The sequence below is a fragment of the Odocoileus virginianus genome, chromosome 2 (assembly GCF_023699985.2).
Source record: "Odocoileus virginianus isolate 20LAN1187 ecotype Illinois chromosome 2, Ovbor_1.2, whole genome shotgun sequence".
NCBI lineage: Eukaryota > Metazoa > Chordata > Mammalia > Artiodactyla > Cervidae > Odocoileus > Odocoileus virginianus.
Genome location: NC_069675.1, coordinates 99,523,055 through 99,549,166, shown reverse-complemented (window position 1 = coordinate 99,549,166; position 26,112 = coordinate 99,523,055). Strand labels below are relative to the sequence as shown.

Here is a 26,112-nt window from a genome sequence, read left to right as displayed (position 1 = left end):
AGACAGAGTGGCGGCAACAGCCCCACCCCCAGTGCTGGACGGTCCGGCCTGTGTCTGGAAAAGCCCGGTGGCTTGGTTTACCTTCGCCCCATCTGACTTACCTTTGCCTCTGCTCCTCTGCTCTTTAATCACCATCACCACCACACACACACACAGACCTACACAGATGTGCACACGTATACACACAGGAGCACGGAAACACACACACATGTAAACACACACAGATACACGTGTGCACACACAGATACAAACAGATACACATGTGCCCCCCCCCCACAGACACACACACGCAGCTCCAGGGCAGGTGGCCCGGCCTGGCTTCAGCAGGGGGCGCTGGCCTGGCCCCTCCATCTGCTCTGGGTGGTCTCCAGCGGGGGTGGGAATTTCAGGGCCACCCCAGGCGTGCCGGGCGTGAGTTCACAAGTGCCCCAGCAGCCCAGGCCTTTATTTCACTGAGTGTGGTTTCCCGGGTGGCTCTGGTCCCAGGCGTCAGTGCCCGCCTGCGGGGAGGATGGCATGCTGCCGTCCGAGCCCGCAGGGCTGCTGGTGTGGGGGGATTCCCCGCCTGAAAAGTCAGCTTACACTGAAGAGAGCAGTGACGTCACGGGCGTTGTTCTCCTTAGCCACCGGAGCCTGTGCCAGCCGGGGCGGGGGGACAGTGGAGGGACGGGACATCCTGGCTTGCCGTCTGCCCCCCTCCCCGCCTCCAGCCCAGCAGCCAGGCGCCTGGCTCCTGGGCCAAAATTAACTGTGCTAGTGAGTGCCCTGCTCTCCTGGGTTAAGGGGAGCCCCACCTCCTCACCCCAGTGTGTGCCGCTTGCAACGGTAGCCATGGAAACTGCCTGTAACCTTGTGAACAACTAAAATTCATGTATTTTTTGGTTGGTTGTTTTTAAAACCATGCAGATTCCCTTTGCGCTTTCACACTCCTGTGGGGACGAGTGAGGGGGATACAGGGCACGAGATGGTCCTGCCAGCGTGCCTTCACCCCCTCCCCCTGTGCTCACGTGGCAGGGCCCGGACCCCAGGAGCCAGGGTCCCCAGTGGGCTGAGCCCCTGAAGGGCCAGTGCCCCTTCCACCTGGGCCTCCCCCCAGACAAGCCCTCACCACCCAACCTCCCCGAAAGCAGGGAACTTCCCACATGGCTCCCCACCCACTGCTCAGGGAGGGTCCCTGGGAACCCAAACCCTGTGAGAACATAAGGCTCCACCATCAATAGGTCCAGGCAGATGTGTACCCCGGCAAGGAGCTGAGCTGTGGGCCCTGCCCTCCAGGGCTTTCTCGTCGAGAAGAGGAGACCGTGCTTGAATTGTCCTTTATTTCGCCTTAATGTCAGAAAGCTGTTCTGCTGGGCAGAACATTCTAGGTTGGGGTGCCTTCTTTGGAGATGCTGCCCACCGTCTCCTGGCCTTCATCATCTCCGGTGCAAAGTCGGCCGTCCGTACCTGTATCCCTGTAAACGAGGCATGTGCCTTTTTCTCTAAAGGCACCTTTGTCTTCATCCTGGTTTTAAGGAATTTGGTTTGTTCCTCAGTGTTGTTCTCTTCGTGCGTCTTGTGTTTGTGTTTCTGAGTGTTTGGGTCTGTAGGTCCACAGTTTTGCACCCACTTTGGAAATTTTTCATCCAGGACTACTTCTGAGCATTTTTCTGTATCCTCCTTCCTTTAGGATTTCCAGTTACACATATACGAGGTCACTTGAAGTTTCCCCCGTCTCTCTGAGGCTCTGTTTACTTATTTACATTTTGTCTTTTCTCTCTCTGTGTTCATTCTGGATAGTTTCTATCACTGTCTCTAAGCTCACCTGTCTTTGCTTCTGCACTATGTAAATTAGTGTTAACCCCATCCAGTATATTTTTCATCTTAGACATTGTACCTTTTTTTATCTCTACAAATTTGATTTTGTTCTTTTTAACATCTTCCATGTTTCTACTTAATGTGTCCAATTTTTTCTCTAGTGTTTCAACATGTGGGCGACAGTTACAATAACTATTTTAATGTTCTTGTCTCCTAATTCTATCATCTGTGCCATTTCTGGGTTAGCTGATTTTTCTCTTCATTGTGGATTGTATTTGTTTTTTGTCTTTGCATGCCAAGTAATTTTTTACTGGACGCTAACCTTGTGAATCTTACCTTGTTGGGTGCTAGACCCTGTACGTGTTTGTGAACTTTGTTCTGGGTTTTGGTAGTTGCTTGAAAATAGTTGGTTTCAGCCCTAGCTGTTATGCTCTGGGAGGCAAGAATGAAGCATGTTTAGTCAAAGCCCTCTGACTTTTCTACCCAAGGCTCCAGGAATTATGACTTTTCCTCTCTGATAGGAGCAGGAACTATTCCTGGACCTGTGTGAGCTTCCAACATTGTTCCCTAGAATCCTTTCAAATGGTTCTTTCTCCTAAAAAAAGAGTTCCTTCCTCTGACCCCAGGGAGTGTCACCCACAGAGCCGTGCTGACCGGCATGTAGCTGGCTTTTCAAGGGGACCCTCTGCAGGCATTCCTACTTCTCCCTATGTAGCTCCTCCTGCTGGGACCCTGCCGTGTGCAGTGGCATCCCGCAGCTTCCTGGGACTCAGCTGTCTCTCCCCAGCTCAGGGGGACCACCAGGCCCCACCTGGATTCCCCTGCCCTGCAGCGCGGAGACTCACCAGGTGGGGAGCCTGTTCAGTCTGGACTCTCCTCATTCCTTGCCCATCTCTTGATGATGGTCCCTCATCAGCTGATGTCAGTGCTTTGGGAACCGTTGTTTCACAGATGTTGTCCTGGATACTTAGTTGTTTCAGGCCAGAGGGCAAATCTCAGCCCAGTTCCTCCGTCTTGGCCTGGACCCTGATTAGCCATTGCTGCTCCTCAGGGCGTAGGTTAATGCTCCCACTTATGAGGGGAGTCCCAGCATCACCCCCACTTTGTCAGCGAGCACAGAGACACAGAGGAGTTGAGTGACTTACCCGGGGTGATGCCGAGCCTGGAGGCGAGCCCTGGGCCACCCAGTGCCGCCTCTCAGAGACAGTGGTTCCCCATCACACAGCCACCCAGGCCCGAAGCCTCAGGGTCCCCAGGACTCCTCCCCATCCTGCCTCCCAGTCACCCCCTTCTCTGTGTCTCCACCGCCCTTGTTACCTGAAGCCTATGCTAGCCTCCAGACGGCCCCTCCTCCCCTGCCTCCATGCCCAGCCACCCACCCCACGGCCACAGGGGGATTCTTAAAAAGCAGAACTGACCCAGTGACGGCCTTGTCAACACCCTCCTGTGCCTGCCCGCTGGGTTCACTCATTCACTCATCACTCAGCCGAGGTAACACACGCCACTGTTCGGGCACGGGACACAGCAAGAAGCAAAGCAGACAGAGCCCTGTCCTCGGTGACTCGGATTCCCGGAGAAGAGACATACAGTAAACGAGTACATAATGTGTGAAGGGGCAAGGGCTGGAAGCATGAGACTCTCAGGGTACGGGATGGCCATGGTAGGGAGGGAGGTTATTTTGGACAGATGGTCACAGGTCTCTCAGGGGGAGACATTTGAGCAGAGACCTGCGTGGAATGAGGGCAGGAGCCCTACAGCCCGTGAGAGCAGTGCATCGCAGGCAGAGAGGGCAGCGTGCAAAGGCCCTGCGGCAGCTTCAGGCCTGGTGCGAGGCAGAGCAGGGCCTGGGGAGCAGGCGGGCAAGGGAGAGAGGCAGGGGACATGGCCCAGAGCGGCTGGTGAGGCGGGAGGGCCCCAGGGATGCAGCAAAACAGTACTCAAAACACAAAGGGGAGGCAGTCAGCAGGGCTCTGTCAGGGCTCCCCACATCTCTGGGCCAGGCTTTGGGCTGCCCGGAAGTCCCGCTCCCTGAGGACCAGGAAGAGGCTGGCACCCCAGCCCTGTTCCCCGCTGTGACCTCCACACGGCACAGGCTGGCTCACTGCCCACACCCCACAGATGCTCGCGGAGACTGGCGTGAACATCTTGTTCCAAAGAGGAGGACACAATGCCCGTGGTCGCCCTGGCACTAGGGCGAGGAGCCTGGATTCACCCCCAGGTCAGTCTGACTCCCAGACAGACCAGGGCTGCCGCCTCCCCCGAAGTCTGTGCTGACTGTGACCTCTGCTCTGAGCCGTCCGGCACTCACCCCCACGCGCCCCTGTTCCCCGGAGCACGTGGCAGCCCCTCCAGGCCTCTGTTCCCCAGAGCATGCAGCAGCCCCTCCAGTCCTGGAGTCAGGACGCAGTGACTGGCTGTTCTTGCTGGACAGGGTGCTTGTTCAATCACTGTGCAATGCCAGAGGTGGCCGTTTCTGTAAAAGTCTCCTGTCCCCCCAGCCTGGCCCTGAGTTCTGCCTGTCACTGATCTTGGGCGAGTGCCAGTCTGTCCTTGAGCCTCAGTTTCCTTATCTGTAAAGTGGGGTCAACTTTTCTGACTCCAGGGACGATGTGTGTGTGTGCTCAGTCGCTTGGGTCGTGTCCAACTCTTTGTGACCCCAGGGACTCTACCCTACCAGACTCCTCTGTCCACGATATTTTTCTTGGCAAGAATACTGGAGTGGATTGCCATGACCCACTCCAGGGGATCTTCCAGACCCAGGGATAGAACCCACATCCTCTGCGTCTCCTGCATTGCAGGCAAATTCTTTCCCGCTGAGCCACGGGGGAAGTCAAGGATGATGGTGCGGCTTAAAGATGTGACCTGTGCTGTCTCCCCGGAGCACCAGTGGCGCAGGCGCTGTCCCCATCTGCTTTCGCAGACGGTAAACCGAAGCTCTGGGGACAATGGGGCTTTCCTGATGCCATACAGCAGGCCAGGAGTGGAAGCAGATGCGGTCAGGGTCTCCTGGGCTCAGCAGCCTCAGTCTCCCCCTCCACTCGCCCCTCTGGCATGAGCCCTTCACAGCCAGCTTGATCCTCTTCCCGGAAATGCATCAAAGGCTCCAAAGTCTCTGTCTGCCTCCTCCAGCACTTGGCTGCCAGGGGCTCTGCTGTGGCCAGTGACTCCATGCACGGGTACGCAGAGAGCGCCTGCTGTTTACCGGAGCCTGTGCATCAAGGGCAGGCTGACGGTGCAGGGGCTCCCAGGGCCTCTCGGGGACTGGCAGGAAGGCGGCAGCTCATACGAAAGCGCGGGGTGTGCAGAGGAGGGAGCAGGCTTCCTGCAGACAGAGAGACCCGCACATCAGCCAGCAGGGTCAGCAGGAACCGGCCGCCTGGAAGGAAGCGGGCGGCGGTCCCAGGGGCTTCCCAAGCCGAGGGACCGTGGGGCAAGGACAGGCCGGTGCCCCCACAGCACAGAGGCGGGGCATCCAGGCTGGCCCCAGGGAAGTGGCTTCCGTCCTTCCGGATGGCAGTCCTCCTAGGGAGCTCCCTGGTCCAGCAACATCGGCAGCTCCTTAGGACCTTCTGGATGGGCATTCTCGGCACACCTGGACCTCTGAGCAGAAGCTTCCAGGGGAATCCGTGCAGCCCACAGCCCCCAGGGGGAGCCGGTGCGGCCTAGGGTGAGAATCTCCAATTTCCTCGAGGGGGCAGGCACTGGCTGGGGAGCCAGTCTGGCCCAGAGTCCAGGAGGCAGGAGGGAAGGGGGCGGGATGGAGCGCTGAGGCCTTGGTGTTGTCTCAGGGGCCATTCCTGCCCCCGACTCACCCAGGCAGACAGCGCCCTGAGGTTAGGCCTGGGGGGGGGCGCTCCCCAAGCCAGAGTGGCACGGCTCTGTCGACCCTTGGGCTTCCACGGGCCCTTTACGGAGAGGGGAGGTCTCGGAAGTTGGGGTCAGCGCCACCTCATAATAGACACAGACATGTTGAAGGAGCGGACAGACAAGTGCCCGGGACCGGACGGGTGTGGGTGGGAAGCTCGTGCAGGCGGGGGTGGCCGGCTCACTTGGATGCCTCAGCGATCTGGCGGCCGTGGGGGTCATGTCACTGTGGCCCCCTCAGGCCTGGGCAGTGGTCGGCTCTGTGGACACGGGAAGGACCCCCGGCAGGCAGGCGCCCCAACCTTGGGCCCACAGTCATGCCTGGCCCTGAAAGCCCGCCTTACCGTGCCCGGGACAGCCGTGCGGCTGCAGGGGCGGGAGCCCAGCCTGCCACGGGCGGGCAGTCCTGGGTCACCGGGCACAGATGCGTCCCTGCCGAGTCTCTGAGCCTCTGTTTGCCCCCCGGGGTCTAGCTGAGTCACGAGGATTTTACCAAACGCTCGTAGGGTTTTGTGGATCCCAGGGCTGAGCCGCGGTCCTGGGCCAAGGCCGAATCGGGTCCTGCTTGTGCCCCGGGCAGACCTGGACACCCCGCGTCTATTCCTTGCTCGTGCTGAGGGTTCCTGTGAGGGCGAAGCGAAACACGGCAGGCAGAGTCCTTGCCCAACGCCCAGCGCCCAGATTTCGTACGTGCTTGGTAAGTAGAGCTCTGGCGGTCCCAGGAGCCCTGGCCCGGACGCCCTCCTGCACAGGTCCCCAGCTCTAAGCTGGTTCCGGGGGCTGTGCCCAGGCCTTAGACGAGGAAGGTAAAAAGAATAAAGCTGTCAAGCAGCAGAAAGGGGTTTTGCAAACCCAGCTTCTGCACACGGTTATTTTAAGGGAGAGAAAACGCCTGCCCCTGAGCTGGGCTTCCCTCGGGGGTCTCAAGCCGCCTTCCCAGAAAGCCCTGAATGGGGCACCCCAGTGCCTTTCTCCTGACCGGGACCCCCGCCCTCCACACCCCGACCTGGCCTACAGCACCCACCGTGTCTGCCGTCCGCTCCACCTGCCCAGGACACGCTGGGGGCGGCCGTGCCGGAGCTGGGGGCCGCGGGGCCGAGACCCCATCCCTCGCTTTCCCACTTTCAGGACCCGCTCAGCCAGGCTGTGCCAAATGGCCCTTGACAGTTCAGTCCACCTGCCGCACGGAGTCATCCCTGTGTCCTTGGGCGGCCCTGCCCCCCAGTGGCAGGTGGACTATGGAGCCGAGGCCCCCCAGGTCCCTGCCTTCAAGGGGCTTCCATTCAGCAGGGGGCCGGGAGACACGTGCGCCCCGCCACCCCACCGCAAGCAGGGGTGGGCCGGGAGCAGGGGTGACCAGACAAGACACCCACCCGGAGTGGCGTGCCCAGGCTCTGCCCCGCTCCCCACCTCTAATCGTGTGAGCTGTGTCTGGCTGTTTCCTTGTTGGCCGAAGGGGACCATGACGACCCTGCTCAGACCCTCCTAGGGATTCAAGATGCTGGTCAAGGGTGTGGCGCCCTGCCTGGCACAGAGGAGGTGTTCAGGATAGGACCATGTGCTTACTGCTATCCTGAGGCCCTGGGGAGCCGCCCAGGGTGTTGGAGGGAGGCTGGGACCTGCCCAGACTCAGGTTCAGGAGCCCCAGGGGGCGGCGTGGGCAAGAATGCCAGGTCCTGGGACGCCCCTGCAGCCTCTCTGCTGTGTTGGCATTGCTGACCTCAACAGCTGGGGGGCCCGCCAGAGAGATGGGCCTGAACTGTGAGCATCTGCACAGCATGCAGACGCGCTCAGACCACGAGAAGGGCAGGCCGGGGAGGTCTGGGCGCTGCTGAGCCCAACGTCCAGCAGCTGGGGTCCTCGCCCTCCTCCACGCTCCCACCCGATTCCCGCCATCACCTGGGGGCCCAGGGACACAGTTCAGGGTCGCTGGCCTGTGGCCCTCACTCTGAGCAGACGTCGGGGTGACCCTGAGCCAGGCTCCCCGCCAAGCACAGCCACCCGTCTGCACGGTGAGCAGGCAGTGATGTGTTCACAGCCTTCCGCACCCCTGGGCCGGCTCCCAGGGAGCCAGGCTCCCGCTTCCTTTGACTGCAGTCCTCAGCATGTTCACCCCGAGTTCCTGCTCCTCTGGACGAGCCGTGCAGTGGGGGAGGCAGGGGCTCCAGGCTAGATAGCAGCGGCCACAACTCAGGCTTTAATTTTGCAGTGGGTTCTGAACGCCGGCCTCACAAGAGGACCCTCTGGGCCAGACCTCCCCCCAGCACTGCCCACTGTCCCAAACGACCAGGGAGGCCTCGGGCAGCATTGGCCTAGCTCCTTAACGGAGGCCAGGAGGGGCTCCTCCTGCTGCTCCCTGGGGACAGCGCCCGCCTGGGGACCAGGCCAGAGAGGGCAGGAAGGCCACCCAGCTGGGGGTGCCCAAGTGGTGGGGAAGCCGGGACGCCCGGCCCACTCAGGTGCGGCAAACCCCTGCTTCCCCCAGTTCCCCAGCCACCAGGCCCTGGGGTCCACCCCAAAGCCTCTCCTCCCAGACCACAGAGCCTCGGGCTTCTCTCCTCAGGGCCACAAAATGGGGTGTCCATCTGATCGGGTTTTCCTCTTTCGTGGTGGGTTGACTCACTCCTCCAGCCTCAGTGGACCCCTGGGAAACGCGAGTGGGGTGATGGTGCAGAAAGATGTGTCTGAGCTCTGCTTCCCACGTGGCACGGGAGTGGGGGGGTGCCCCGCGGTGCACCCTGGGGGAGCTGCGGGCTGAGATGAGAGCAACACACGGGTGCGGTGGTCACTGATGTCCTCCTGAGCCCTGACGTTGCTGAGCTGAGGCCCACAGAAGTGGGGAGCTGCGGCTCCCCATGGCACCCCAGTCTCCCTCCCAACCCCGCTCCGGAGCTCTGCCGGGGTCCCACTGGGAAATTCTGGCTCCTCCTTCAGAAGCTCGAGGACCCTGAAGCCTTTCATACACAGTCGGTGCCCCTGAATCCCTGTCGGGCGCCCTGCTCTGGGCTGGGCAGCAGAGCCGTGGACCGAAGTCAGGGCCCTGCTCTCCCCAAGGAGCTGTGGGGAGAGCTTCTGGATGTTCGTGAACCCCAGAAACGGCTGGCAAAATGGGACAGCCCCTGTTCTCTTTCTGGGGCCCCTGGAGAAGTGCAGACCGCAAAGCAGACCAGCCCGAGGCATCCACAGCATTTTCTGGACACCAGTAACCCGGCCCCAACCCACCTGGCCGTGCCAAGGCCCGCTGCTGCAGGCATCCTCCGGCCTTGGGACCCAGGGTGGGCATAGGCCCAGCTCACTAGATCCCGGTGCCTGGCTGGCCTGGGTGCTCTCTGAGCTGGGCTGGGCTGGTCTGGCTGAGGATGGAGCTTGGCGGGGGGCGGGGGGCCGCTCCAGGTGCGGTTGGGCACAGCCTCTGCAGGCTCCAGGCTGCTCCTGCCAACGCCCCCCACCCCCCACCCCAGTCAGGCTCTGGGTAATATCTCGGAGACCAGCCGCAGCGATGCGGAGCACTTCGCCGTCTATTTATTACCAAACGCAGGAATCTGGGAGCCCGCGGAGCGTGAAATTAGGACCAAATGTGGAGGAGGTCTAGACAGGAACTCCGGCCGCTCCCGCTCGCGGACGACGGGGCCCTTGGGCTCCCAGGAACCAGACAGATGCTGCGGAGGGCAAGCCGTCGGCCAGACACCAGGGTGGTGAGAGGCTGGCAGGGGCAGCAGACCCAGGTCCCCAGCCACGCTCTGCCCTCTGCCCGCCCCCCAGCCCTGGCTCCCGGTCTAGAAAGGAGCAGGAGCATCACCACTGCTTGGTCCGATGCTGCTAGCGAAGCAGGCGGATTCCAGGACCCCACTTAGACCCGCTGAGGGTCTGGTCCCAGAAGTGGCTGGGCGGGTTGAGCCGGAGGCCCCGCCAGTGCAGAGGGTGCAGGGCTGGGCTTCTCCTTGGCTCCTGAAAGCGCAGACTGAGCCTTCAGGAGGCAGAGCGGGCAGGGCCTGGCAGGCGGGGAGGTAAGGGCGGGGAGGTGGGGGGGGACGTCTGCCTACAAAACAGACTGAGGAGGCTCAGTCCTTGGTCTTCAGGGCAGGGAGGGGTGGGATGGAGCTAGAGGAACAGAGAAGAATTGGAGGGTCTGAAACGGGCTGGCCGCGTGGTCCAGATGGCGGCCATGCGGGGGTCTTCTGCCAGGGGAGGGGCTCCGGGGCGGGGGGGCGGGGGGCAGGTGGGCCAGTGTCTGGCTCCCCCGCCAGGTGTTTCCTGCTCCCACCTCCACTCGCCCGTCTCACACCCGCAGGAGGCAACCAGAGCGCGCACAGCGGCAGCTCCCCAGAGACTGGCTGTGGGGAGGGGGCAGAGGCCTGCCCAGCCCCCCTCCACAGACTCTGGGGCTGGGGGTGCCCAGAGGGGGCACCCCCCCTCTCAGCTTCTCCCTGTAAAAGCCAGGGGCAGGACAGGGAAGCAAAGCCGTTTATAAAGCTTTAAAACCGTTTATGGTCCCAGGGGGCAGATTAACAATTCAGCGCAATCCTGGCCAAATCGTCTTGGCGGGCGGGCGGGTGGTGCGCGGAGATTGGGGTGGGGGTGGGGGCTGGAGGAGGCACAGCGGTGGCGGGCGGCTCCCCCAAAGCTGTCACTGGACCCGCGGCCCCTCACTGTCCCTTGCCTTCCTCTCCCAGTCTGGCCCATCAGATAGCCATCCTTCCGGGACGGCTCGGAAGCCTCCTCCTCCAGGAAGCCCCCCAGGGTTCCCCAACACAATAGCACCGCCTGAACCCTAAAGCGGTTGGCTGGTCTCTGGGGCACTCAGCCATTCGCAGGACACAAGTGTCAGGGGGACGCTGGGTCAGCCCAGTCTCCCCTCAGACCCCTCACCTCGGTGTCCTGCTGGGCAGAGTCCCTGGCACAGGAAGGAGAGCTGGAAAGCAACAGCTCAGCAAGGCCTGGGCCTTGGGGAAAGGGCCTCTGGCTGCCGTTCTTCCACTGACTTGCTGTGTGAAGTCACGCGTGCCCCCCCCACACCCCGTTACTACCCGTGCGCTGGCCTCAGTCTCCTCCTACCGCCCCCGTTAAGCAGAGGTGTGGGACATGGTCCTTGCAGGAACTGGCACTCAGTTGCTTTAAGAAGTCCAGGAAGGCTTCCTGGAGGAGGAGGCATGTTCTGGGCACTGATAGTAGCGCAAAGCCTGCAGAGGCAGAGGGAAGAGCGCCGTTGGGGTGGGGCCAGGTAAGGGCAGAGGGGCGGCTGGAGGGTGGGGGTGAGGAAGCCACGTCACTCTCAGGGGCTGATGTCAGGCTGGGGCGTAAGCAAAGCTGCCAGGGGTGCGCGTGGGTGCCTGCTGCCGGGCCTGGGCCTGGGACCAGCGCCCAGCTCGGGCGTTGCTGCCCCTTGGCATGCCCGTGTCTGCAGAGTGAGGCTGAGGCGCTCCAGCTGGACGGGGCGGGGGTGTCAGAACCGCGGCTGCTGACAGCCCTGGCGCCTGGCCTGTGAGGGCACTCTCCCATCACGCCACCAGGCTGCCCGCCGCTGGAGGCCCCCCACCCAGAGCCAGGAAGAGCGAGGGGCCACTGTGTCTCCGACCCGGGAGGGGACTGCATGGCCACACCCTCGGGGACCCGGTGGAAGGTTTAGACGCAGAGAGGGAGGTGTGTCCAAGCGCAGCACACCTGCCTTCTGGCGGAATCCTCCCGTGCGCTCCCATTCTGCAGAGGAGGAGACTGAGGCCCAGAGAAAAGGAGGCAATTGGAGCCCTGTCCTTGCAACTAGCAGGAGACAGGGCCACGCAGGGAGCAGCTTGCATGCCGGGGCAGGGTCCGGCTTCCCTCCTGTCCTGCCTCCCCGACCTCTGCCCCGGCCGGCGAGTCCCCTATCCATGAGGCAGGACCGTGGTGAGCTTTCCGGGATTCAAGTAGCAGAGACACGCGCAAGGCGGCATGTTCTCAGCGAGTCACCCTGTGGACCCCAGGGAGGGTTGGGACCCTGTAGCCCAGGCCCACAGCTGGCTCTCCGCCCTGTCTTCCCGCTGCCTGGCTCCTCTGGCTCCACAGTCAGGCCACCCTGCTGCAGCCTGGGTGCCCACCGAGGGTCAGGGAGAAGGAACTGGCCAGTCTCCAGGCCCCGGTTCCGTTTCCTGGGGGAGAGAAGAGGGCTGGCCCAGCTGGGGTGGGGCGAGTCCTTCCCACCCCGTCCCTGGCAAGCAGTGTCCAGAGGGGCAGCAGCAGTGCGCACAAGGCTGCAGGACCCTCCGGGCTCGGGAGACCCTGGGCTCCCTGCGGCAGGCGGTGGGTCCCACACAGCCTTCAGCTGTGATGGGCCTGTTAACGGAACGACACGCGTGCTTCGCGTGGGGCCTGGGCTTTGGCTCAGCTAGCGGGACTGACCTCGGCCAACTCTGAACCTCAGCCTCTTCATCTGCAAATTTGGGGTCCCAATGCCTGTGCTGCACCCCCCATGGCCCCGGGGGAGGCCAGGGAGGGCCGCCGGGGTCCCGTCCACTGCCCGCTCTCTGGCCACCCCAGGGTCAGGCTGAGATGAGCCGTGGTGTCCCTGTGAGTCGCCGGAGGGCAGCGTGGGGGCACGTGGGGCCCGGCGCTTCACCGGCAGCCGCCTGCTTCGCTTTGCCTCACCTCCGTGAAGGGCGTGCAGTGCATCTGGACAACAGGCCTGGCCCCTGGCCAGCATCCCCCGCTGGCCGCCGCCTCTGCACAACCAGCTCCCTGGATCAGGCCCCGGTCGGCCTGCACCCTTGGCAGGGCTGGTGGGCCAGCTGGCCTCAGCCCCCCTGGGGGCCAAGGGAGGTCGGAGCTGCCCGGCAGGGTGCCCAGGAATGCAGGGGTCCCTGGGGCTGCTGCTTCGTCTGTGTGGCCTGTGCTGTGTCTTCCTGACCGGGCCCCGTGGGCCCAGCTGTCTGGACCTGCCTGTCTACACTTCTGTCTGTCTGAGTTTAGAGCTGTCTGTGAATCTGGGTCTTGTCTCACTGCTCCAGGCCTGTCTGGATCTACCTTTCTGTCCCTCTGACTGTCTGCTCAGGGTCTGGGGTCCCCTCTCTGCATGGCCTCTGGCTCACAGCGCTGGCTGGGCCCAACCCCACGGACACGTCCACGCCCTCCTCTATGGACTGGGGTCTGCGGGACCCCTGCCCAGCCCCTCCCTGCCAGGCTCCCTGACCCTGCAGACCAGCCTGCGGGGACCCCCTGAGCCTCCAGCCTCGCCACGCGGGGCTCAGGTCCCCCCACCCCTGACCCTCCGCCTGCCAGACCCCCTGAGTCTCCCGACGAAAGCCCCGTCTGTCAGTTCTTCTCACACATTCCTGGAAGAAGGAAAATCAGCCCAAATTCCAGCAAGTCTTTGGCAAGGCTTATCAGCAACTTTAGAAGCGTGCACACCACAAAACTCTTCACTGCGCGTTCCTAGGAACCTGGGATGTAATGCAGTTCCTGGCCCGCAGGGCCTGGCTGAGCGAGCGGGGCCCCTCCACGTGGTGGGGCCTGTGCCGGGGTCCCTGTGGACAGCCTCTCATCCAGGAGAACCTGGGCATCTGGGGAGAGATGTCTGCGTGACCAGCGAAGGTGCGGAGGGTGCAGACAGAATGTCACGTTCGCTTAGCACAGGGACAGAAATCTGTATTTGCTTACCTTTTTGGAAAGAAGCCACGGAAGGGCAAACCCAGAGCTCAGTGAAACTGTCAGTTCGGGGCAGAGCAGGGAGGAAGCAGGACCTCTCTGAATGCACCTGGTTTTATGCTTTTGACTTTGGAGCCAAATGTTTTCTGCAGTGAACAAATGGACTGGTGGCTCCCTGGAGGCCCAGCGATTAAGACCTCACCTTCCAGTGCAGGCAGGGGCTTCCCTGGCGGCTCAGATGGTGATGAATCCGCCTGCAGTGAGGAGACCCGGGTTTGATCCCTGGGCTGGGAAGATCCCCTGGAGGAGGGCATGGCAACCCACTCCAGTGTTCTTGCCTGGAGAGTCCCATGGACAGAGGAGCCTGGCAGGCTACAGTCCATGGAGTCACAAAGAGTCGGAGACGACTGAGCGACTGACGCTTTCACTTTCCAATGCAGGGGGTTCACGTTCCATCCCTGGTCAAGGAGCTAAGACCCCGTGTGCCTCACAGCCAAAAAACCAGAAGAAATAGCAGCAATATTGTGACAAATGCAGTAAAGACTTTAAAATACTAAAACCACCTTTAAAAAAAACAAAAGCTAAGCTAAATCAGTGTGTTTTTCTTTTTAAGACAGTAAAAACTAACTGAAATAAATGAACCTAAATATCGAGGTAGTGGGGGGGAAAAAGCATCCTAAGAATTATTTCAAGTGACTTCGAAACAGTCTTTTTACTTCACATCCCTAAAGGGACAAAAACAAAAAGAATAACAAATATCAAATTCCACTCAGTAGTCTTGTTAGTAAAAACTTTGGTAAGGAAACTTTTAAATGGGAAAAAGCAAGTAAGTAATGAAGTGTATGTTATGAGGAAATAAAACTTGCACTGTAAAAGTCACATAGACATCACATTTTAACATGGAAAAACCCTTTCATCTCTAATTTTAAGTGGAAATATCAGTATAAACTCATGTTCATTTTTCTCTCCCTTAAAAAAAAAAGTCTTTCCTAGATCTGGCCACTGAAAAAGCCCAGAACCATTGCAAAGTCAGAAGAAAGTAGTGCCTCTAGGCCCAGACTGTGGTCTCTAGAACCACTTCCCAGCAAGAGAGCCGAGCATCCCGGGACTGCAGCAAGAAGAACCGGGACATTTTATGCCTAAAAGCAGCATGCCATCGAGGATTAGCGGGGTCCCATTAAACTGACTTTGGGGTTTCCCTGGTGGCTCAGTCGGTAAAGACTCTGCCTGCAATGCAGGAGACCCAGGTTTGATACCTGGGTGGGGAAGAACCCCTGGAGAAGGAAAAGGCAACCCACTCCAGAACTCTTGCCTAGAGAATTCCATGGACAGAGGAGCCTGGCGGGCTACAGTCGACGGGTCACAAAAAAGTCGAACAAGACTCAGTGACTAAACCACCACCATCAAAGTGACACTGAAGTCAACATGGAGGCCAAACCCATGGTCCCAGGGAGATCACTTAAACATCGAAAAGAATAACGGTTGCAGTGCATTGAAACACATCAAATATGTATAAATCAGTGAGAACAAGATGATACTGTAAAACAACCACAGCCCTCATGGGGTGCCAACTTGTTCTGAAAACTGAAAAATTTACAAGCTGAGCATCTATGCTTTTCCTCTGCAGAGAGTCTGTTAATATTACCGGCTACGTAACAGGGAAAACTCTTTAGAGAAGAGTCGGAGCTGATATGCGCAGAACAAGCGAGAGCGTTCGCGCAGTCTCTGTCTGCGGCGCCTGATGAAACAACAGATCCAGGCAGGGATTCCCAGCCGCTGCTGAAAGAATGAGGCAGAGCTGGCGGGGAGGCCTGGGCTAACAGCAGCTGAACACCAGGGCTCATCTTAGCATCACGACAAGAGGAACAGCGGTCCTGGGGCCCTGAAAGTGATGTGGTGGGAAGCCAGTTTAGAGGGCAGAAGCATGACAGAGGAACACGTGAAATGCTGCTGGAGGAACTGCAAGCCAGCTCTCATACATGGAAAATTCTGTGAGATCAATGACCCAGTTTCTTCTGTAAGCAACCTGCAGGGAGGGGGATGAAGGGAAACAACAGTCAAAAGAGCCAAACTCAACTGGGTCTGGATTTGAACAAGCCAACTGTGGAAAAGCATTATGGAGCTGAGTGGAGGCTTGTTAAAGGTCCTCACCTGTCAGACTCTGCAAGGAAGTGTTTATAAATAAATTGATATGCTCTGGGATTTCCTTTAATGAACTCAGTTACCCCGCCATGCAATTCCCCAGGGTGAGGGGAACGGAAGGGATTGGGAGGTTGAGACAAGGTGTACTCAGCAAAGCCCCTTGTTAAACCTTGGTCGCCTGGAATGGGCCACAGTGGGGATATTTACACAACGTTCGCGTTAGGCTGCTTCAGTCGTGTCCGACTCTTTGCCTCCCTGTAGACTGTAGCCCGCCAGGCTCCTCTGTCCTTGGGGATTCTCGAGGCAAGAATACTGGAGTGGGTTGCTGTGTCCTTCTCCAGAGCTTCTTCCCAACCCAGGGATTGAAGCCAGGTCTCCTGCATTGCAGGCAGATTCTTCATCTACTAAGCCACCAGGGAAGCCCTTAATTCCCCAACCAGTGACCTAACCCTAGTCCCCTTCTCTGGCAGCGCGGAGTCTTAACCACTGGGCCACCAGGGAGGTCCCTTAAGAATTTTTTAATGTCAACAGCCTAAATATCAAAAGGGAGCTGTTTTTCAGTTTTGAAAGATGAAAAAACTTTTGAAAATCGGTTGCAGACTGTTTGAATACACTTAACACCACTGACCTAGACTTTTTAAAATGGTTAAGATGGTAAATTTTCTGTGATGTGTAATTTGATATTTTAAAAGAAAGGGATCATTTATGTTATAAAGTGGAATATGGTTCAAAATTACTTTGCAGAAGAAAATTTAACGATAAGGAAAACTAAGGATGAGCCGCAATAGGTGATAAAGCAGGTTACAAAACCATACATTCAGCCTGATTGCATTGGGGCCAATTTTTAAACGCATGAGCTGGTCGCCCAGGCTTCCCAGGTTGGCGCTAATGGTAAAGAACCTGCCTCCTGATGCAGGAGATGTCAGAGACGCCAGCTCGACCCCTGGATTGGGAAGATGCCCTGGAGGAGGAAATGGCAACCCACTCCAGTATTCTTGCATGGATAATCCCATGGACAGAGGAGCCTGGCGGCTAGAGCCCATGGGGTCGGTCACAAAGAGTCGGACAGGACTGAGGCGGCTGACCACGCACGCACACATGTGTGCACGAGCTACTCGCAAGTGTGCTCGTCCGAGCGCTCACACCGAGGCTCACGAAGCCTTCGCGAAACCCCGAGAGCGAGGCTGTGTGCTGCTAGTGTCCCCTCCTGCAGACGTGGGAAGTACTGGCAGGGGCAGGGCGCTCTCCCACCCCGCCCCAAGCCCCTGCCTCCTGCCGGCCCTGGGGGTTTGTTTTCCCTTTTAGAGCACTTGCTTAGCATCCTAACCTAGAACAGGCTCCTTCTGCAATGAGCTGGCAGTGAAGGTGGTGGCGTGTGTTGCAGGCTGTTGATGGAGAAGGGGGCGGATGACAGCCGGGACAGTGGTCATCACCGGGGGCATCTTGGCGACTGTGATTCTGCTCTGCATCATCGCGGTTCTGTGCTACTGCCGGCTCCAGGTACTCGGGGGCGTGGGGGGTGGAGGGGAGCCCAGAGTGGGACCCTGCAGAGGGCGGGAGCCCCCGCCCAGGGCGAGGCCTCCAAGAAGGTGCAAGGCAACCAGCCCTGCCCAGCCTCCGCGTGTGAGGGCTCCGTGGTAGTGTCCCAGACGCCCTGCGACGCAAGGCTGCTGCGGTTCAGAGAGGTGAGGGCCTTAGCCGACGCCACGCGGCTGCCAGGCGGGGAGCAGTGGTGAGCCCTCGGGGTGTGCAAGGCAAGGCAGTGCAGCCCGGCCCCCTCGAGCTAGACTGGGGCCAGACTCCAGCTCCGCTGCCCTCAGGCTGCCTGAACCCCGCTCCCCGGGCTTCAGTGTCCCCACCTGCAGACTGGACGTGGTCACTGCCCCTGCCCCGTGTTTGCTGTGGGGCGAAATGAGTGAAAGTGAGTGAGAGTTGCTCAGTCGTGTTCGGCTATCTGCGACCCCATGGACTGTACAGCCCCTGGAATTCTCCAGGCCAGAATACTGGAGGGGGTAGCCTTTCCCTTCTCCAGGGGATCTTCCCAACCCAGGTCTCCTGCATTGCAGATGGATTCTTCAGCAGCTGAGCCACAGGGAAGGGGTGAAATGCAAGAACCCCTCATTTAGGGACCCCAGGAGTTCGGGGTGCCTGGGTCTCGAGCTCCCCTCTGTGGTCGTAGTGGGGACACGGGCATCTGAGCCGGGGGTATCCCGGCGCCCTCCCGGGCCTGCGCGGGGGGCCGGGGTGGTGGGGAGCCGGGGGTCACGGCGGGGCCGGGGTGGTGGGTCACGGCGGGGGCCGGGGGTCACAGTGGGGCCGGGGGTCACGGCGGGGGCCGGGGTGGTGGGGAGCCGGGGGTCACAGCGGGGCCCGGGGTGGTGGGGAGCCAGGGGTCACGGCGGGGGCCGGGGTGGTGGGGAGCCGGGGGTCACAGCGGGGCCGGGGGTCACGGCGGCCCTCTGCCCACAGTACTACTGCTGCAAGAAGGACGAGTCGGAGGAGGACGAAGAGGAGCCGGACTTCGCGGTGCACGCACACCTGCCCCCGCTGCACTCCAACCGCAACCTGGTGCTGAGCAACGGGCCAGCGCTCTACCCGGCCGCCTCCACCTCCTTCAGCCAGAGGTCCCCGCAGGCCCGCGCCCTCTGCCGAAGCTGCTCCCGCTCCGAGCCGCCCGCCTTCTTCCTGCAGGAGCCGGAGGACGAGGGCGTCAGCAACGGGGGGGAGCGCGTGGCCTACAGGAGCATCAGCCAGGAGGACGTGGGGCCGCCGCCCGGGGCCTTCGGGGGGCTGCAGGCGCTCAACCCCAACCGCCTGTCGGCCATGCGGGAGGCCTTCTCCCGCAGCCGCAGCGTCAGCACTGACGTCTGAGTGCATCCCCCGCCCCCGGCAGGGCCTGAGACCATGGCGGGGGGTCCCCACCTGGCCCCGGGGCCCCGAACACAGCGTTCCTCATGTGCCCATTGGTGCAGGCACTCCAGGGCTCCCTGCAGGGGTCAGACCCAGTGAAGGCCAATGGGGCCGCCCCGGGCAGCGGCTGCCGGGGCCTGGGTCTGCAGGGAGGCAGGCGTGATGCGGGCGCAGGTGGGGCCTCCAGGCGCCCAGGCTGCAGAGGGAGGCGGGGCTCTGGGGCACGGACACCAGGCTGCGGATTCCAGGGCTGCCGTCAGGAAGGGGCCAGGGGACAGGGACTCCCTGGGTCTCGGTCTACCTGCTTGTTTTAAGGATGAGGTGGCGGCTGCCAGGCTGGGGCCCTGCAGCTCACGCCTTGGGGGCCAAGTCTCCTGTCCCCCAGAATAAGGCCCCCCCCCCACCGTCCCCACACACCCCGGCTTCCAGTGCAGCTGAGACCCTGCTTGAGCCCGCCTCCTTGCCAATGCCCAGAGAAAAGGGGGGTTTCTCGGGAAGTGCAGCCCCAGCTGGCTTTTTGGTGAAAGTGGAGTGGGGAGGAGGCTGTGTGCCAACGCTCCCACTTCAGGAGTAAAACACGCAGCCCACTCCTCAGCCCTGATGTGGTTGGGCGGACAGAGCCACACACCAGAGGCGGAAAGACCCACTGATGCCCCGTGGGACCTGAGACACGCCCTCGGGTCCCCAGGGGGCCAGGCCTGCGCCCTCCCACCTGGCCAGTCTCAGGAGGACCTGGGAGCAAGGCCTCAGGCTGCCCTTCCCTGCGCTGGCCCCCGGCCCCCCGGCCCCCCGGGTGAGGACAGCTGAGCTCAGCCCCCACCAGGCCCCCTCAGGCCCAGCGGCTCCTCCCTCCACCCAGCGGGAGAGCTGCCCCAAACCCAGGATGCCTGCCGTGACCCAGGGGCGCCTGCCCCAAACCCAGGATGCCTGCCGTGACCCAGGGGCGCCTGCTGTGGGGAGCAAAGCCCCCCGCGCAGAGCTGTCTCCTCTCTGCAGCCTGGCCCCCGGAGCCCCCGCCCTCTCCTGGGCCCGCGCTCTCTCTCTCTCTCTCCCTCTGCCTCAGGGCCCACCATGGAGCCCCCCACAACACCCCCGTAGGGCAGCCCCCGTCTGCCCAAGAAGACAGCCCGAGCTCCCCAGCCAAGTGGCCTTCCCGGAGGACGATCTCCGGGGCCAGCGGCTTCCCCCCCCCGGCTTGGGCACCAGAGCTCTCGCTCTCTCTCGGAAGCGCTGCCGAGCTGTAACTCCGGACGTGAGCAGAGTTAGGAAGACGTCCTATTTCGGGCATTCTCGATTTCTTTTCCCCCCTTCTTCCCTTCACCTCCTGCCTCCATTTGGACTTGCTGATGGATTCATGCCCAAGCTCCCCGTCCCCTTGTCAGAGCCCACGAGTTTCTTTCTGATGTCTTGGCTGGGGAGGGGGTGGGGGAGGGGAGGGGGTGGGGGAGGGGTGGGGGTGGGGGTGGGGGAAGGGTCCGGAGGTGGCACTTCTCGTGGCCGTTCTGTTCGGTCTCCTGTTTCCTTGTCTGGTCTCTGGCCTCTGTATAGATTCCTAGATCCATCTGACATCATCAACACACACACACCCATCCAAGCTCTCCCTCAGCTCTGCTGAGGAGACTGGGGGAGCTGCCTGCTCCCCGACAGAATCGTGAGCCAATAAAACTCTCCGACACCTCACCCGCTGTCTTTGGTCCGCCCGGGATTCCTCTCCTGAGCTTCCTGGCAGGGGCTGCATCCAGCCCAACCCCAGACAGAGTGGGTCCTTCCTTCCCATCCAGCCCCAGGGATCAAGGCTCTGCCCAGAGGGACTGGTCCTGGTCGCAGCCATGTTGGGTTTTGACTTTCCTGGGGTGTCTGTATCCATCTTGAAAGATTGGAAACCACTGGCCTGAAAGCCCCGGGCTCCTGGAGTGTGGGCTGGGGGAGAGGACCTGTGTCAGCTGGGGCAAGTGACCGACCCCTGTGGGCCTCGGTCTTACCATCCACACAATGGGCGGTGATGCCACGGGATCCACGGGCCTCTGAGGAGGATGAGAGGAGGTGCTGGCGTGCTCTGGGCACAGAACCTGGCCCGGGGGATGCGGGATGCGCACAATAGGTGCTGGGGGGTGGGGAGACATCAGGGAAGGGGGAGGGGGAGTGGAGGAGGGGAAGGCGGGGAGTGACTGGGCGTGATGGTGGGGGGTGTCAGGGAGCCCTGGGCCCCTGGATTGCGGTGATCCCACCTCCACCGGAACCGAGCCGCAGACCCTGAGGAAGCCCACCCCACAGGCCTCCACCTTCACGGCCACTCGCCCAACTGTGACGCTGTCCTAAACACTGCGGCCCACCCTGCTCTGGTCCCGGTCTGGGGACAGAAGGCCCTGCATCCCAGCCACGCAGCCAGGCAGCCGCTCACCTCACTGCTTCCTGTCCCCGACGGAGACCCTCCCCGCGGCATCCGCGCCCAGGGCAGACTCGCTGTCCCTCAGCCGGCGGATAGCCAGACCCTCCCTCCTCTGCTGTGGCCAAACCCAGGTGCTTTCAGCATCTTAAACACCCACCCCTCTCCCCGGAGGCTTTAGAGTCACTCCTGCGGCTGGACCAGCCGAAACATCACCTCCTCTGGGAAGCCTGCCAGTGTCCCGGCGCCCGCCAGTCCAGATGAAGGGGGCTCTTCTAAGAGGCCCGGAAGCACTAACGAGGGCTGTGTCCTGAGCTCCCCACGTGAGCCCGCACTGTGCCTCCCGCCCCGCCTGCCTCACCCCTTATGTTCTTCCCAGCACAGGCGGAAGTGGGAGCTTCCCCCCAGGGTGCGGGTGCTGGAGGCCCCTCGGGCCCCATGGGCCCAGGCCCCACAGCCCAGTTCTGACTCCAGCACCTGAAGCCAAAGGCCCCTGAGTCCCTCCCTGCAGGCGCCATCTCCCCTGTCCTCTTCTGTCTGCTTCCCCCCAACTGGCATTTCCTCAGGGAGACACTGCAGCCCAGCCCTAGTCCCCCCAACCCCAGCCCGACCCAGCCCCGGCCCCAGCCCTAGCCCCGGACCCGGTCCCAGCCCCAGACTCAGCCTCAGAACCAGACCCGGCCCCAGACCCAGCCCTGGTCCCAGCCCCAGACTGAGCCTCAGAACCAGACCCAGCCCTGGTCCCAGCCCCAGACTCAGCCTCAGAACCAGACCCGGCCCTGGTCCCAGCCCCAGACTCAGCCTCAGAACCAGACCCGGCCCCAGACCCAGCCCTGGTCCCAGACCCAGACCCGGCCCTGGTCCCAGCCCCAGACTCAGCCTCAGAACCAGACCTGGCCCCAGACCCAGCCCTGGTCCCAGACCCAGACCCGGCCCTGGTCCCAGCCCCAGACTCAGCCTCAGACCCAGACCCGGCCCTGGTCCCAGCCCCAGACTCAGCCTCAGAACCAGACCCGGCCCCAGACCCAGCCCTGGTCCCAGCCCCAGACTCAGCCTCAGAACCAGACCTGGCCCCAGACCCAGCCCTGGTCCCAGCCCCAGACCCATACCTGGTCTCAGACCCAGACTCAGCCTCAGAACAAGACCCGGCCCCAGACCCAGACCTGGTCCCAGACCCAGTCCTGCACCCGAGGCTGCATCAGACCTTCTGGGGCGGTGAGCCGGAAAGATACCCAACCCCTCGTGGCAGAGCCCCAGACAGCCCACGATGCCACCATAAATACAAGCACTTTATTAACATACAGAGATTACTGCTGACGACAGCACGGCCTCGGGCCGTGAGAAAGACGCCCCTCCCGGGCGTAAAGTGCGGTGGGTCCCTCCGTGCCAAGAGCTTCCGATCGGGAGGCGAGCGATGCTAAGTTGTGAGATTGCGAGTGCCCCGCAGGGAGTCACCGGGGACGCTCAGGGCCCGAGGCGCCGGGCGCCCCCGCGGCCCCTGCCTGTCTCCTGGGCCTGCGGCCCCGCAGGGAGACGGCATGCTCCCGGGCCTCTGGGGGGTCGGGGAGCCATCCTCGCAGCTCTGTCCCAGGGTGGGGGGTGCCGACGGGCGCGCCGGGGATGGGGGGCTCTCCTGCCCAGGAAGAGCAGGGGCTCAGTGTCACGTCTTCACAGCTGGGCGCCCTACAGGAAGGGTGTCCGTGAAGGGGCTGCTGCGGCCCCAGGGACGGGGTGCTTGGTCTCTGAGGGCCGGCCGCCGGGCCTAGGAGTGCGGCGGCCTGCAGGAGCGGCAGCAGGCCTTGCTGTAGTACCAGTGGCCGCAGAGGTTCACCTTGATGGCCAGGGCGCAGTTGGTGCCCGGCTGGTCCTGGCAGCTGTCATCTGAGGAAGGGACCGCAGCGCATCAGGGGCGGTGGGGCGGGGCGGGGGGCGATGTGGCAGGATCCGCGCCCCGCCCCTTCCATCTCCTCTCCTGGAGCTCGCCCTCCCTCGCACCCCTCGCCAGGGACGACAGGACCCCACAGGTGAGGTGAAGCGCCCACAAGGAAGGCAGATACCCAGGGACCAGGATTTGGAGGAGGCCCTGACCTCACCCCAGAGGCCTGAACATCCCCAGGAGGCCCACCGGTGCCCTTCCACTATTTTGGGTCCAAATTAGAGCTCATCACCGGGCCCTGGTGCCCCCCGGAGCCTAGGACCCGCCTGCATCTTCCAGGTGCCCGAGCCACAGAGCCTGCTTCAGGCCCTCACCACCCTGCCCCTGCGTGGCCAGCTCAAAGTTGCTCTGGATGAGTTTGTCCCGGCCCTGGCCCCCTGCCCCACAGCCCATCTTCTGAAGCCAGATGCTCTTTGAAAGGGCGGGTCTCGGCCTGGCTCCTGGGGGCCCCAGGCTCCAGTCAGATCTCACCTGCCGCCCTTCCCACCCACAGCTCCCAGCTGGACTCAGCCACTCCCGGAGAGAGACTTCGCTCCCCGCCCTGCCTTGGTCTCTGGAGCCAAGAGACCCTCCTGGATGACTGCCTGCTCATCCGCCAGGCCCTGGCATGGCCTCCGCCTCTGCGTCCTCACCTGGGGGCTCCGTGGGGCAAGCCTGCAGGTCACAGGCTTGTCTGCCAACAGGCTTCACCAGTGGGTCGCAGCCCCGGACGATGTCGGTGCCCTGGTAGCACTTCACGTCACGCATCCGCACACCTGCCCCGCAGGTCTTGGTGCACTGCCCGGGGAGAGAGAGCGTGACCGAGACCCCTCCGGCGGGGCGGGGGGTCCGACAGAGGAGGGGTGGGACCTCCTCTGGCCAGGTTGCTGAGTCTCCATGGACGCGGGACACATGGACGCTCGGGGGCTCAGGGTGGTGAGCGAAGGAAGGACAGGCCAGCAACCAGGAGATGCTGCTGCCCCTGCCCCCGCCCCCACTCCCACTCCCACCTTACTATTCAGCTTCCCAGTGAGGGCGTGGACCCCCCATCTCTGCCCCCAGGAGGGCCCTTTGGTTCCAGCTCTCCAGCGTCCTGCGCTGCGGGAGGCTCAGGACAGAGGGGGCCAGAGCCCAGGGAGAGGATGGCTTCCCACTCCAGTTAAGAGCTGGGGGCCAATTAACTACATCTTCCAGAGCCAGCACCCCCACCCACGGCTCCCCATCCAGATGTTCCCCTCGGAAAACCCCGCCAAGCCGCCCAGAATGCCAGGGCCATCTGCTGACCCCAGTTACCCCGCTGTCCTCCCGTCGAGATCCTAGAGGCGGTGGCTCCCTCCGGCTCCCCCTGCTGTGGGTGACCCCATATCACCCAGGCTCAGCTGGGACCTCAGTCTGCGGAGGTTGGGGATTGGGGTTCCAGTCCTGACCACCCTTCCCCTCCCCTCTCCAGTTCTGTTTGCAGAAGCACTGGGAGGCTTCCAGCCCGATGCCCACACCCAGCTTAAGGAAACTAGCGCAGCCTGGAGGACTGAGCCAGGCAACAATCAGCCTTTGGGGGGGATGCCCCAAGGCGCCCCCAGCCGTCCCCCGCCCCCCAGAGAGAACGCACATCTGGCCTTTCCTGGCACCCACTCCTACCACCCTGGGTGGACGGCTTGGAGGACGCGTTCTTACTAAGCCCCCCTCCCAGGCAGAGGTGGCCACAGGGGGAGAAAGACCCCACAGGGACAAGGACATAGAGGTCCTTCTGCCCACGGTCTGGTCACCCCTCGCCCACCCACCATCATCAGGGTGATGGGTGCCCTCCCCCCGTGCCCCCAGGCTCCTGGTCAAAGACCTGTCTGGGCCTTCCCGTTGGCCCGCCCCCCCGGAAGCTGTGCATCCCCAGGTGGAGGGGGCCTTGGGGCGGGGGCTGGTGATGCGGCCCAGGAGAGGGGGGGATGCGTGGGAACCAGTAAAAACCTCCACCTAGACGCGCCCCTGGCCTGTAAGAGGGGCTCGAAGGGGGTCAAGTCCTGAGGCAGCTCCCCGCAGGAAAGGGGCCAGAAGAGAGAAGCACCGGTTAGATGGGCCCCCTTTGCTCGGCCAGAGACCTGGGGAGCAAGGTGGACCTGGGCTGTCCCCCCTGTCTGCGGGCAGCCCCGCACCCCTCCGCTCCCGTGGGGGTCCATGGACCTGGGCTGCCGCCCCCCACAGGCAGCCCTGTGCCCCTCCGCTCCTGGGGGTGGGGGCTGGCTCGGACCTCCGTCACTCTGAAGGTCCCTCCCCCTGCCTGGAGCAGTGTCCAGTGTCTGCTAAGTTGGGTCAGTTCTGTACTTGGGTTTCTTTCCCCACAGGGGACGAAAAGGGGAGCCCCCTCCCATGGTGCTGTTGGGAGGAAGAAAGGAGCCCCTCCGTCAAGTGCTGGGCCCGGCCCACCCGAAGGGCCTGGAAGGTGAGGGTCTGCTCCCCGCTGTAGAGAGTGGAGAGGCCGCGCTCCGGGCCACCCTCCAGCCAGAGGCCGAGGAAGGAGCCACAGGCTGGTGTCAGGGCAGCGGCCGCCACTCCTCCTGGCTTCCCTCTGCTCGGGGCGCACCGTCCTCCCAACCGCGGGCCTCTCAGATTCTGTGTCCCTGCCTTGACTCTGGCTCCCCACCCTCCCAGTGCCCACCTGAGATCTGTCTGTTCCATGCTGGGTGTCAGGCACACAGGCTTTCAAATGCATGACTGAAAGGCTTACAAGGCAAGGCCAAAAAAAGGGCCCTGGACGAGCCCAGCAGGGATCCCAGAGGTGAGACCCAGGAGGACTTCCTGGAGGAGGCGGCCCTCACGCCCGCCAGCGTGAAAGCACTGACAATCCCTGATGGAGGCTGAGCCGGGGGATGTGAGGGGCACTCGGGGTGCGGGAGGAGGCCTTTCGGCAGGACCAGAGATCAGGCCTGGCCTTAGGAGGGCCAGTGCAGCACTCACCTCAGACCAGGGGCTGGTGTACCACTTGAAGCAGGGCCTCTCGAAGCAGGTGCTCTCCTCGGGGGGCTTCTTGGCCAGGCCACACTCGGGGCCGCTGCGTGTCTGCGGCTTCCCGTTGGCCAGCTCCATGCACAGGACCAGCCTCTTCTTCACGCCTCTGCCACAGGTCGTGTTGCACTGGGGTGGGAGGGCAGACAGGTTAGGGGTCAGGGGCCAGAGGTCAGGAAGACCAGAACCCGGGGTCCGCAGCCACGCCCGTGAAAACGGCTCGGTCAGCAGCACGTGAGCAACAGCTAAGATCAACGACACACTGGCTGAGAACTTGCGGGTCGATAACCACGTGGCCCCAAACAGATTTGATCAGAAACAATTTAGCAGAAAAACCATCTGTTGTGAAACAAAATGGTTAATGACCATTTGCCTGGCGATGAATTAGCTGACAGCAATCTGCCTGAACCAAGCGGTTGAAAGCCATGTGGGTGGGCACCGTGTGTCTGAAAACGGCAAGCTGGTGACCTTGACAGGTCACCAG

The 26,112-nt window shown here is 62.1% G+C and overlaps 2 protein-coding genes across 5 annotated transcripts in view; one reads left to right on the top strand and one right to left on the bottom strand.

Moving 5' to 3' along the window:
- The window catches only part of FAM163B (family with sequence similarity 163 member B), a 29,283-nt gene extending 9,526 nt beyond the window's left edge, over positions 1-19,757 (top strand). The window contains exons 1-3 of one of the 2 annotated variants that reach the window (XM_020888451.2): positions 5,359-5,464; positions 16,805-16,920; positions 17,890-19,757. In XM_020888451.2, coding sequence (XP_020744110.1) covers positions 16,828-16,920; positions 17,890-18,291 — 495 coding nt within the window. In that variant the 5' untranslated portion in view covers positions 5,359-5,464; positions 16,805-16,827 and the 3' untranslated portion in view covers positions 18,292-19,757. Of the gene's footprint in view, positions 1-5,358; positions 5,465-16,804; positions 16,921-17,889 lie in introns of those variants that run through there. The other variant, XM_070455803.1, reaches the window with a different exon arrangement.
- A 2,230-nt stretch (positions 19,758-21,987) lies between these two features.
- ADAMTSL2 (ADAMTS like 2) overlaps positions 21,988-26,112 on the bottom strand; it is a 36,649-nt gene continuing 32,524 nt past the window's right edge. For all 3 annotated transcript variants that reach the window (XM_070455758.1, XM_070455773.1, XM_020888337.2), the window contains exons 17-19: positions 25,581-25,757; positions 23,285-23,429; positions 21,988-22,597 (exon numbers count right to left, since the gene is read on the bottom strand). In XM_070455758.1, the coding sequence (XP_070311859.1) occupies positions 22,479-22,597; positions 23,285-23,429; positions 25,581-25,757 (441 nt within the window). In that variant the 3' untranslated portion in view covers positions 21,988-22,478. The remainder of the gene's footprint in view (positions 22,598-23,284; positions 23,430-25,580; positions 25,758-26,112) is intronic.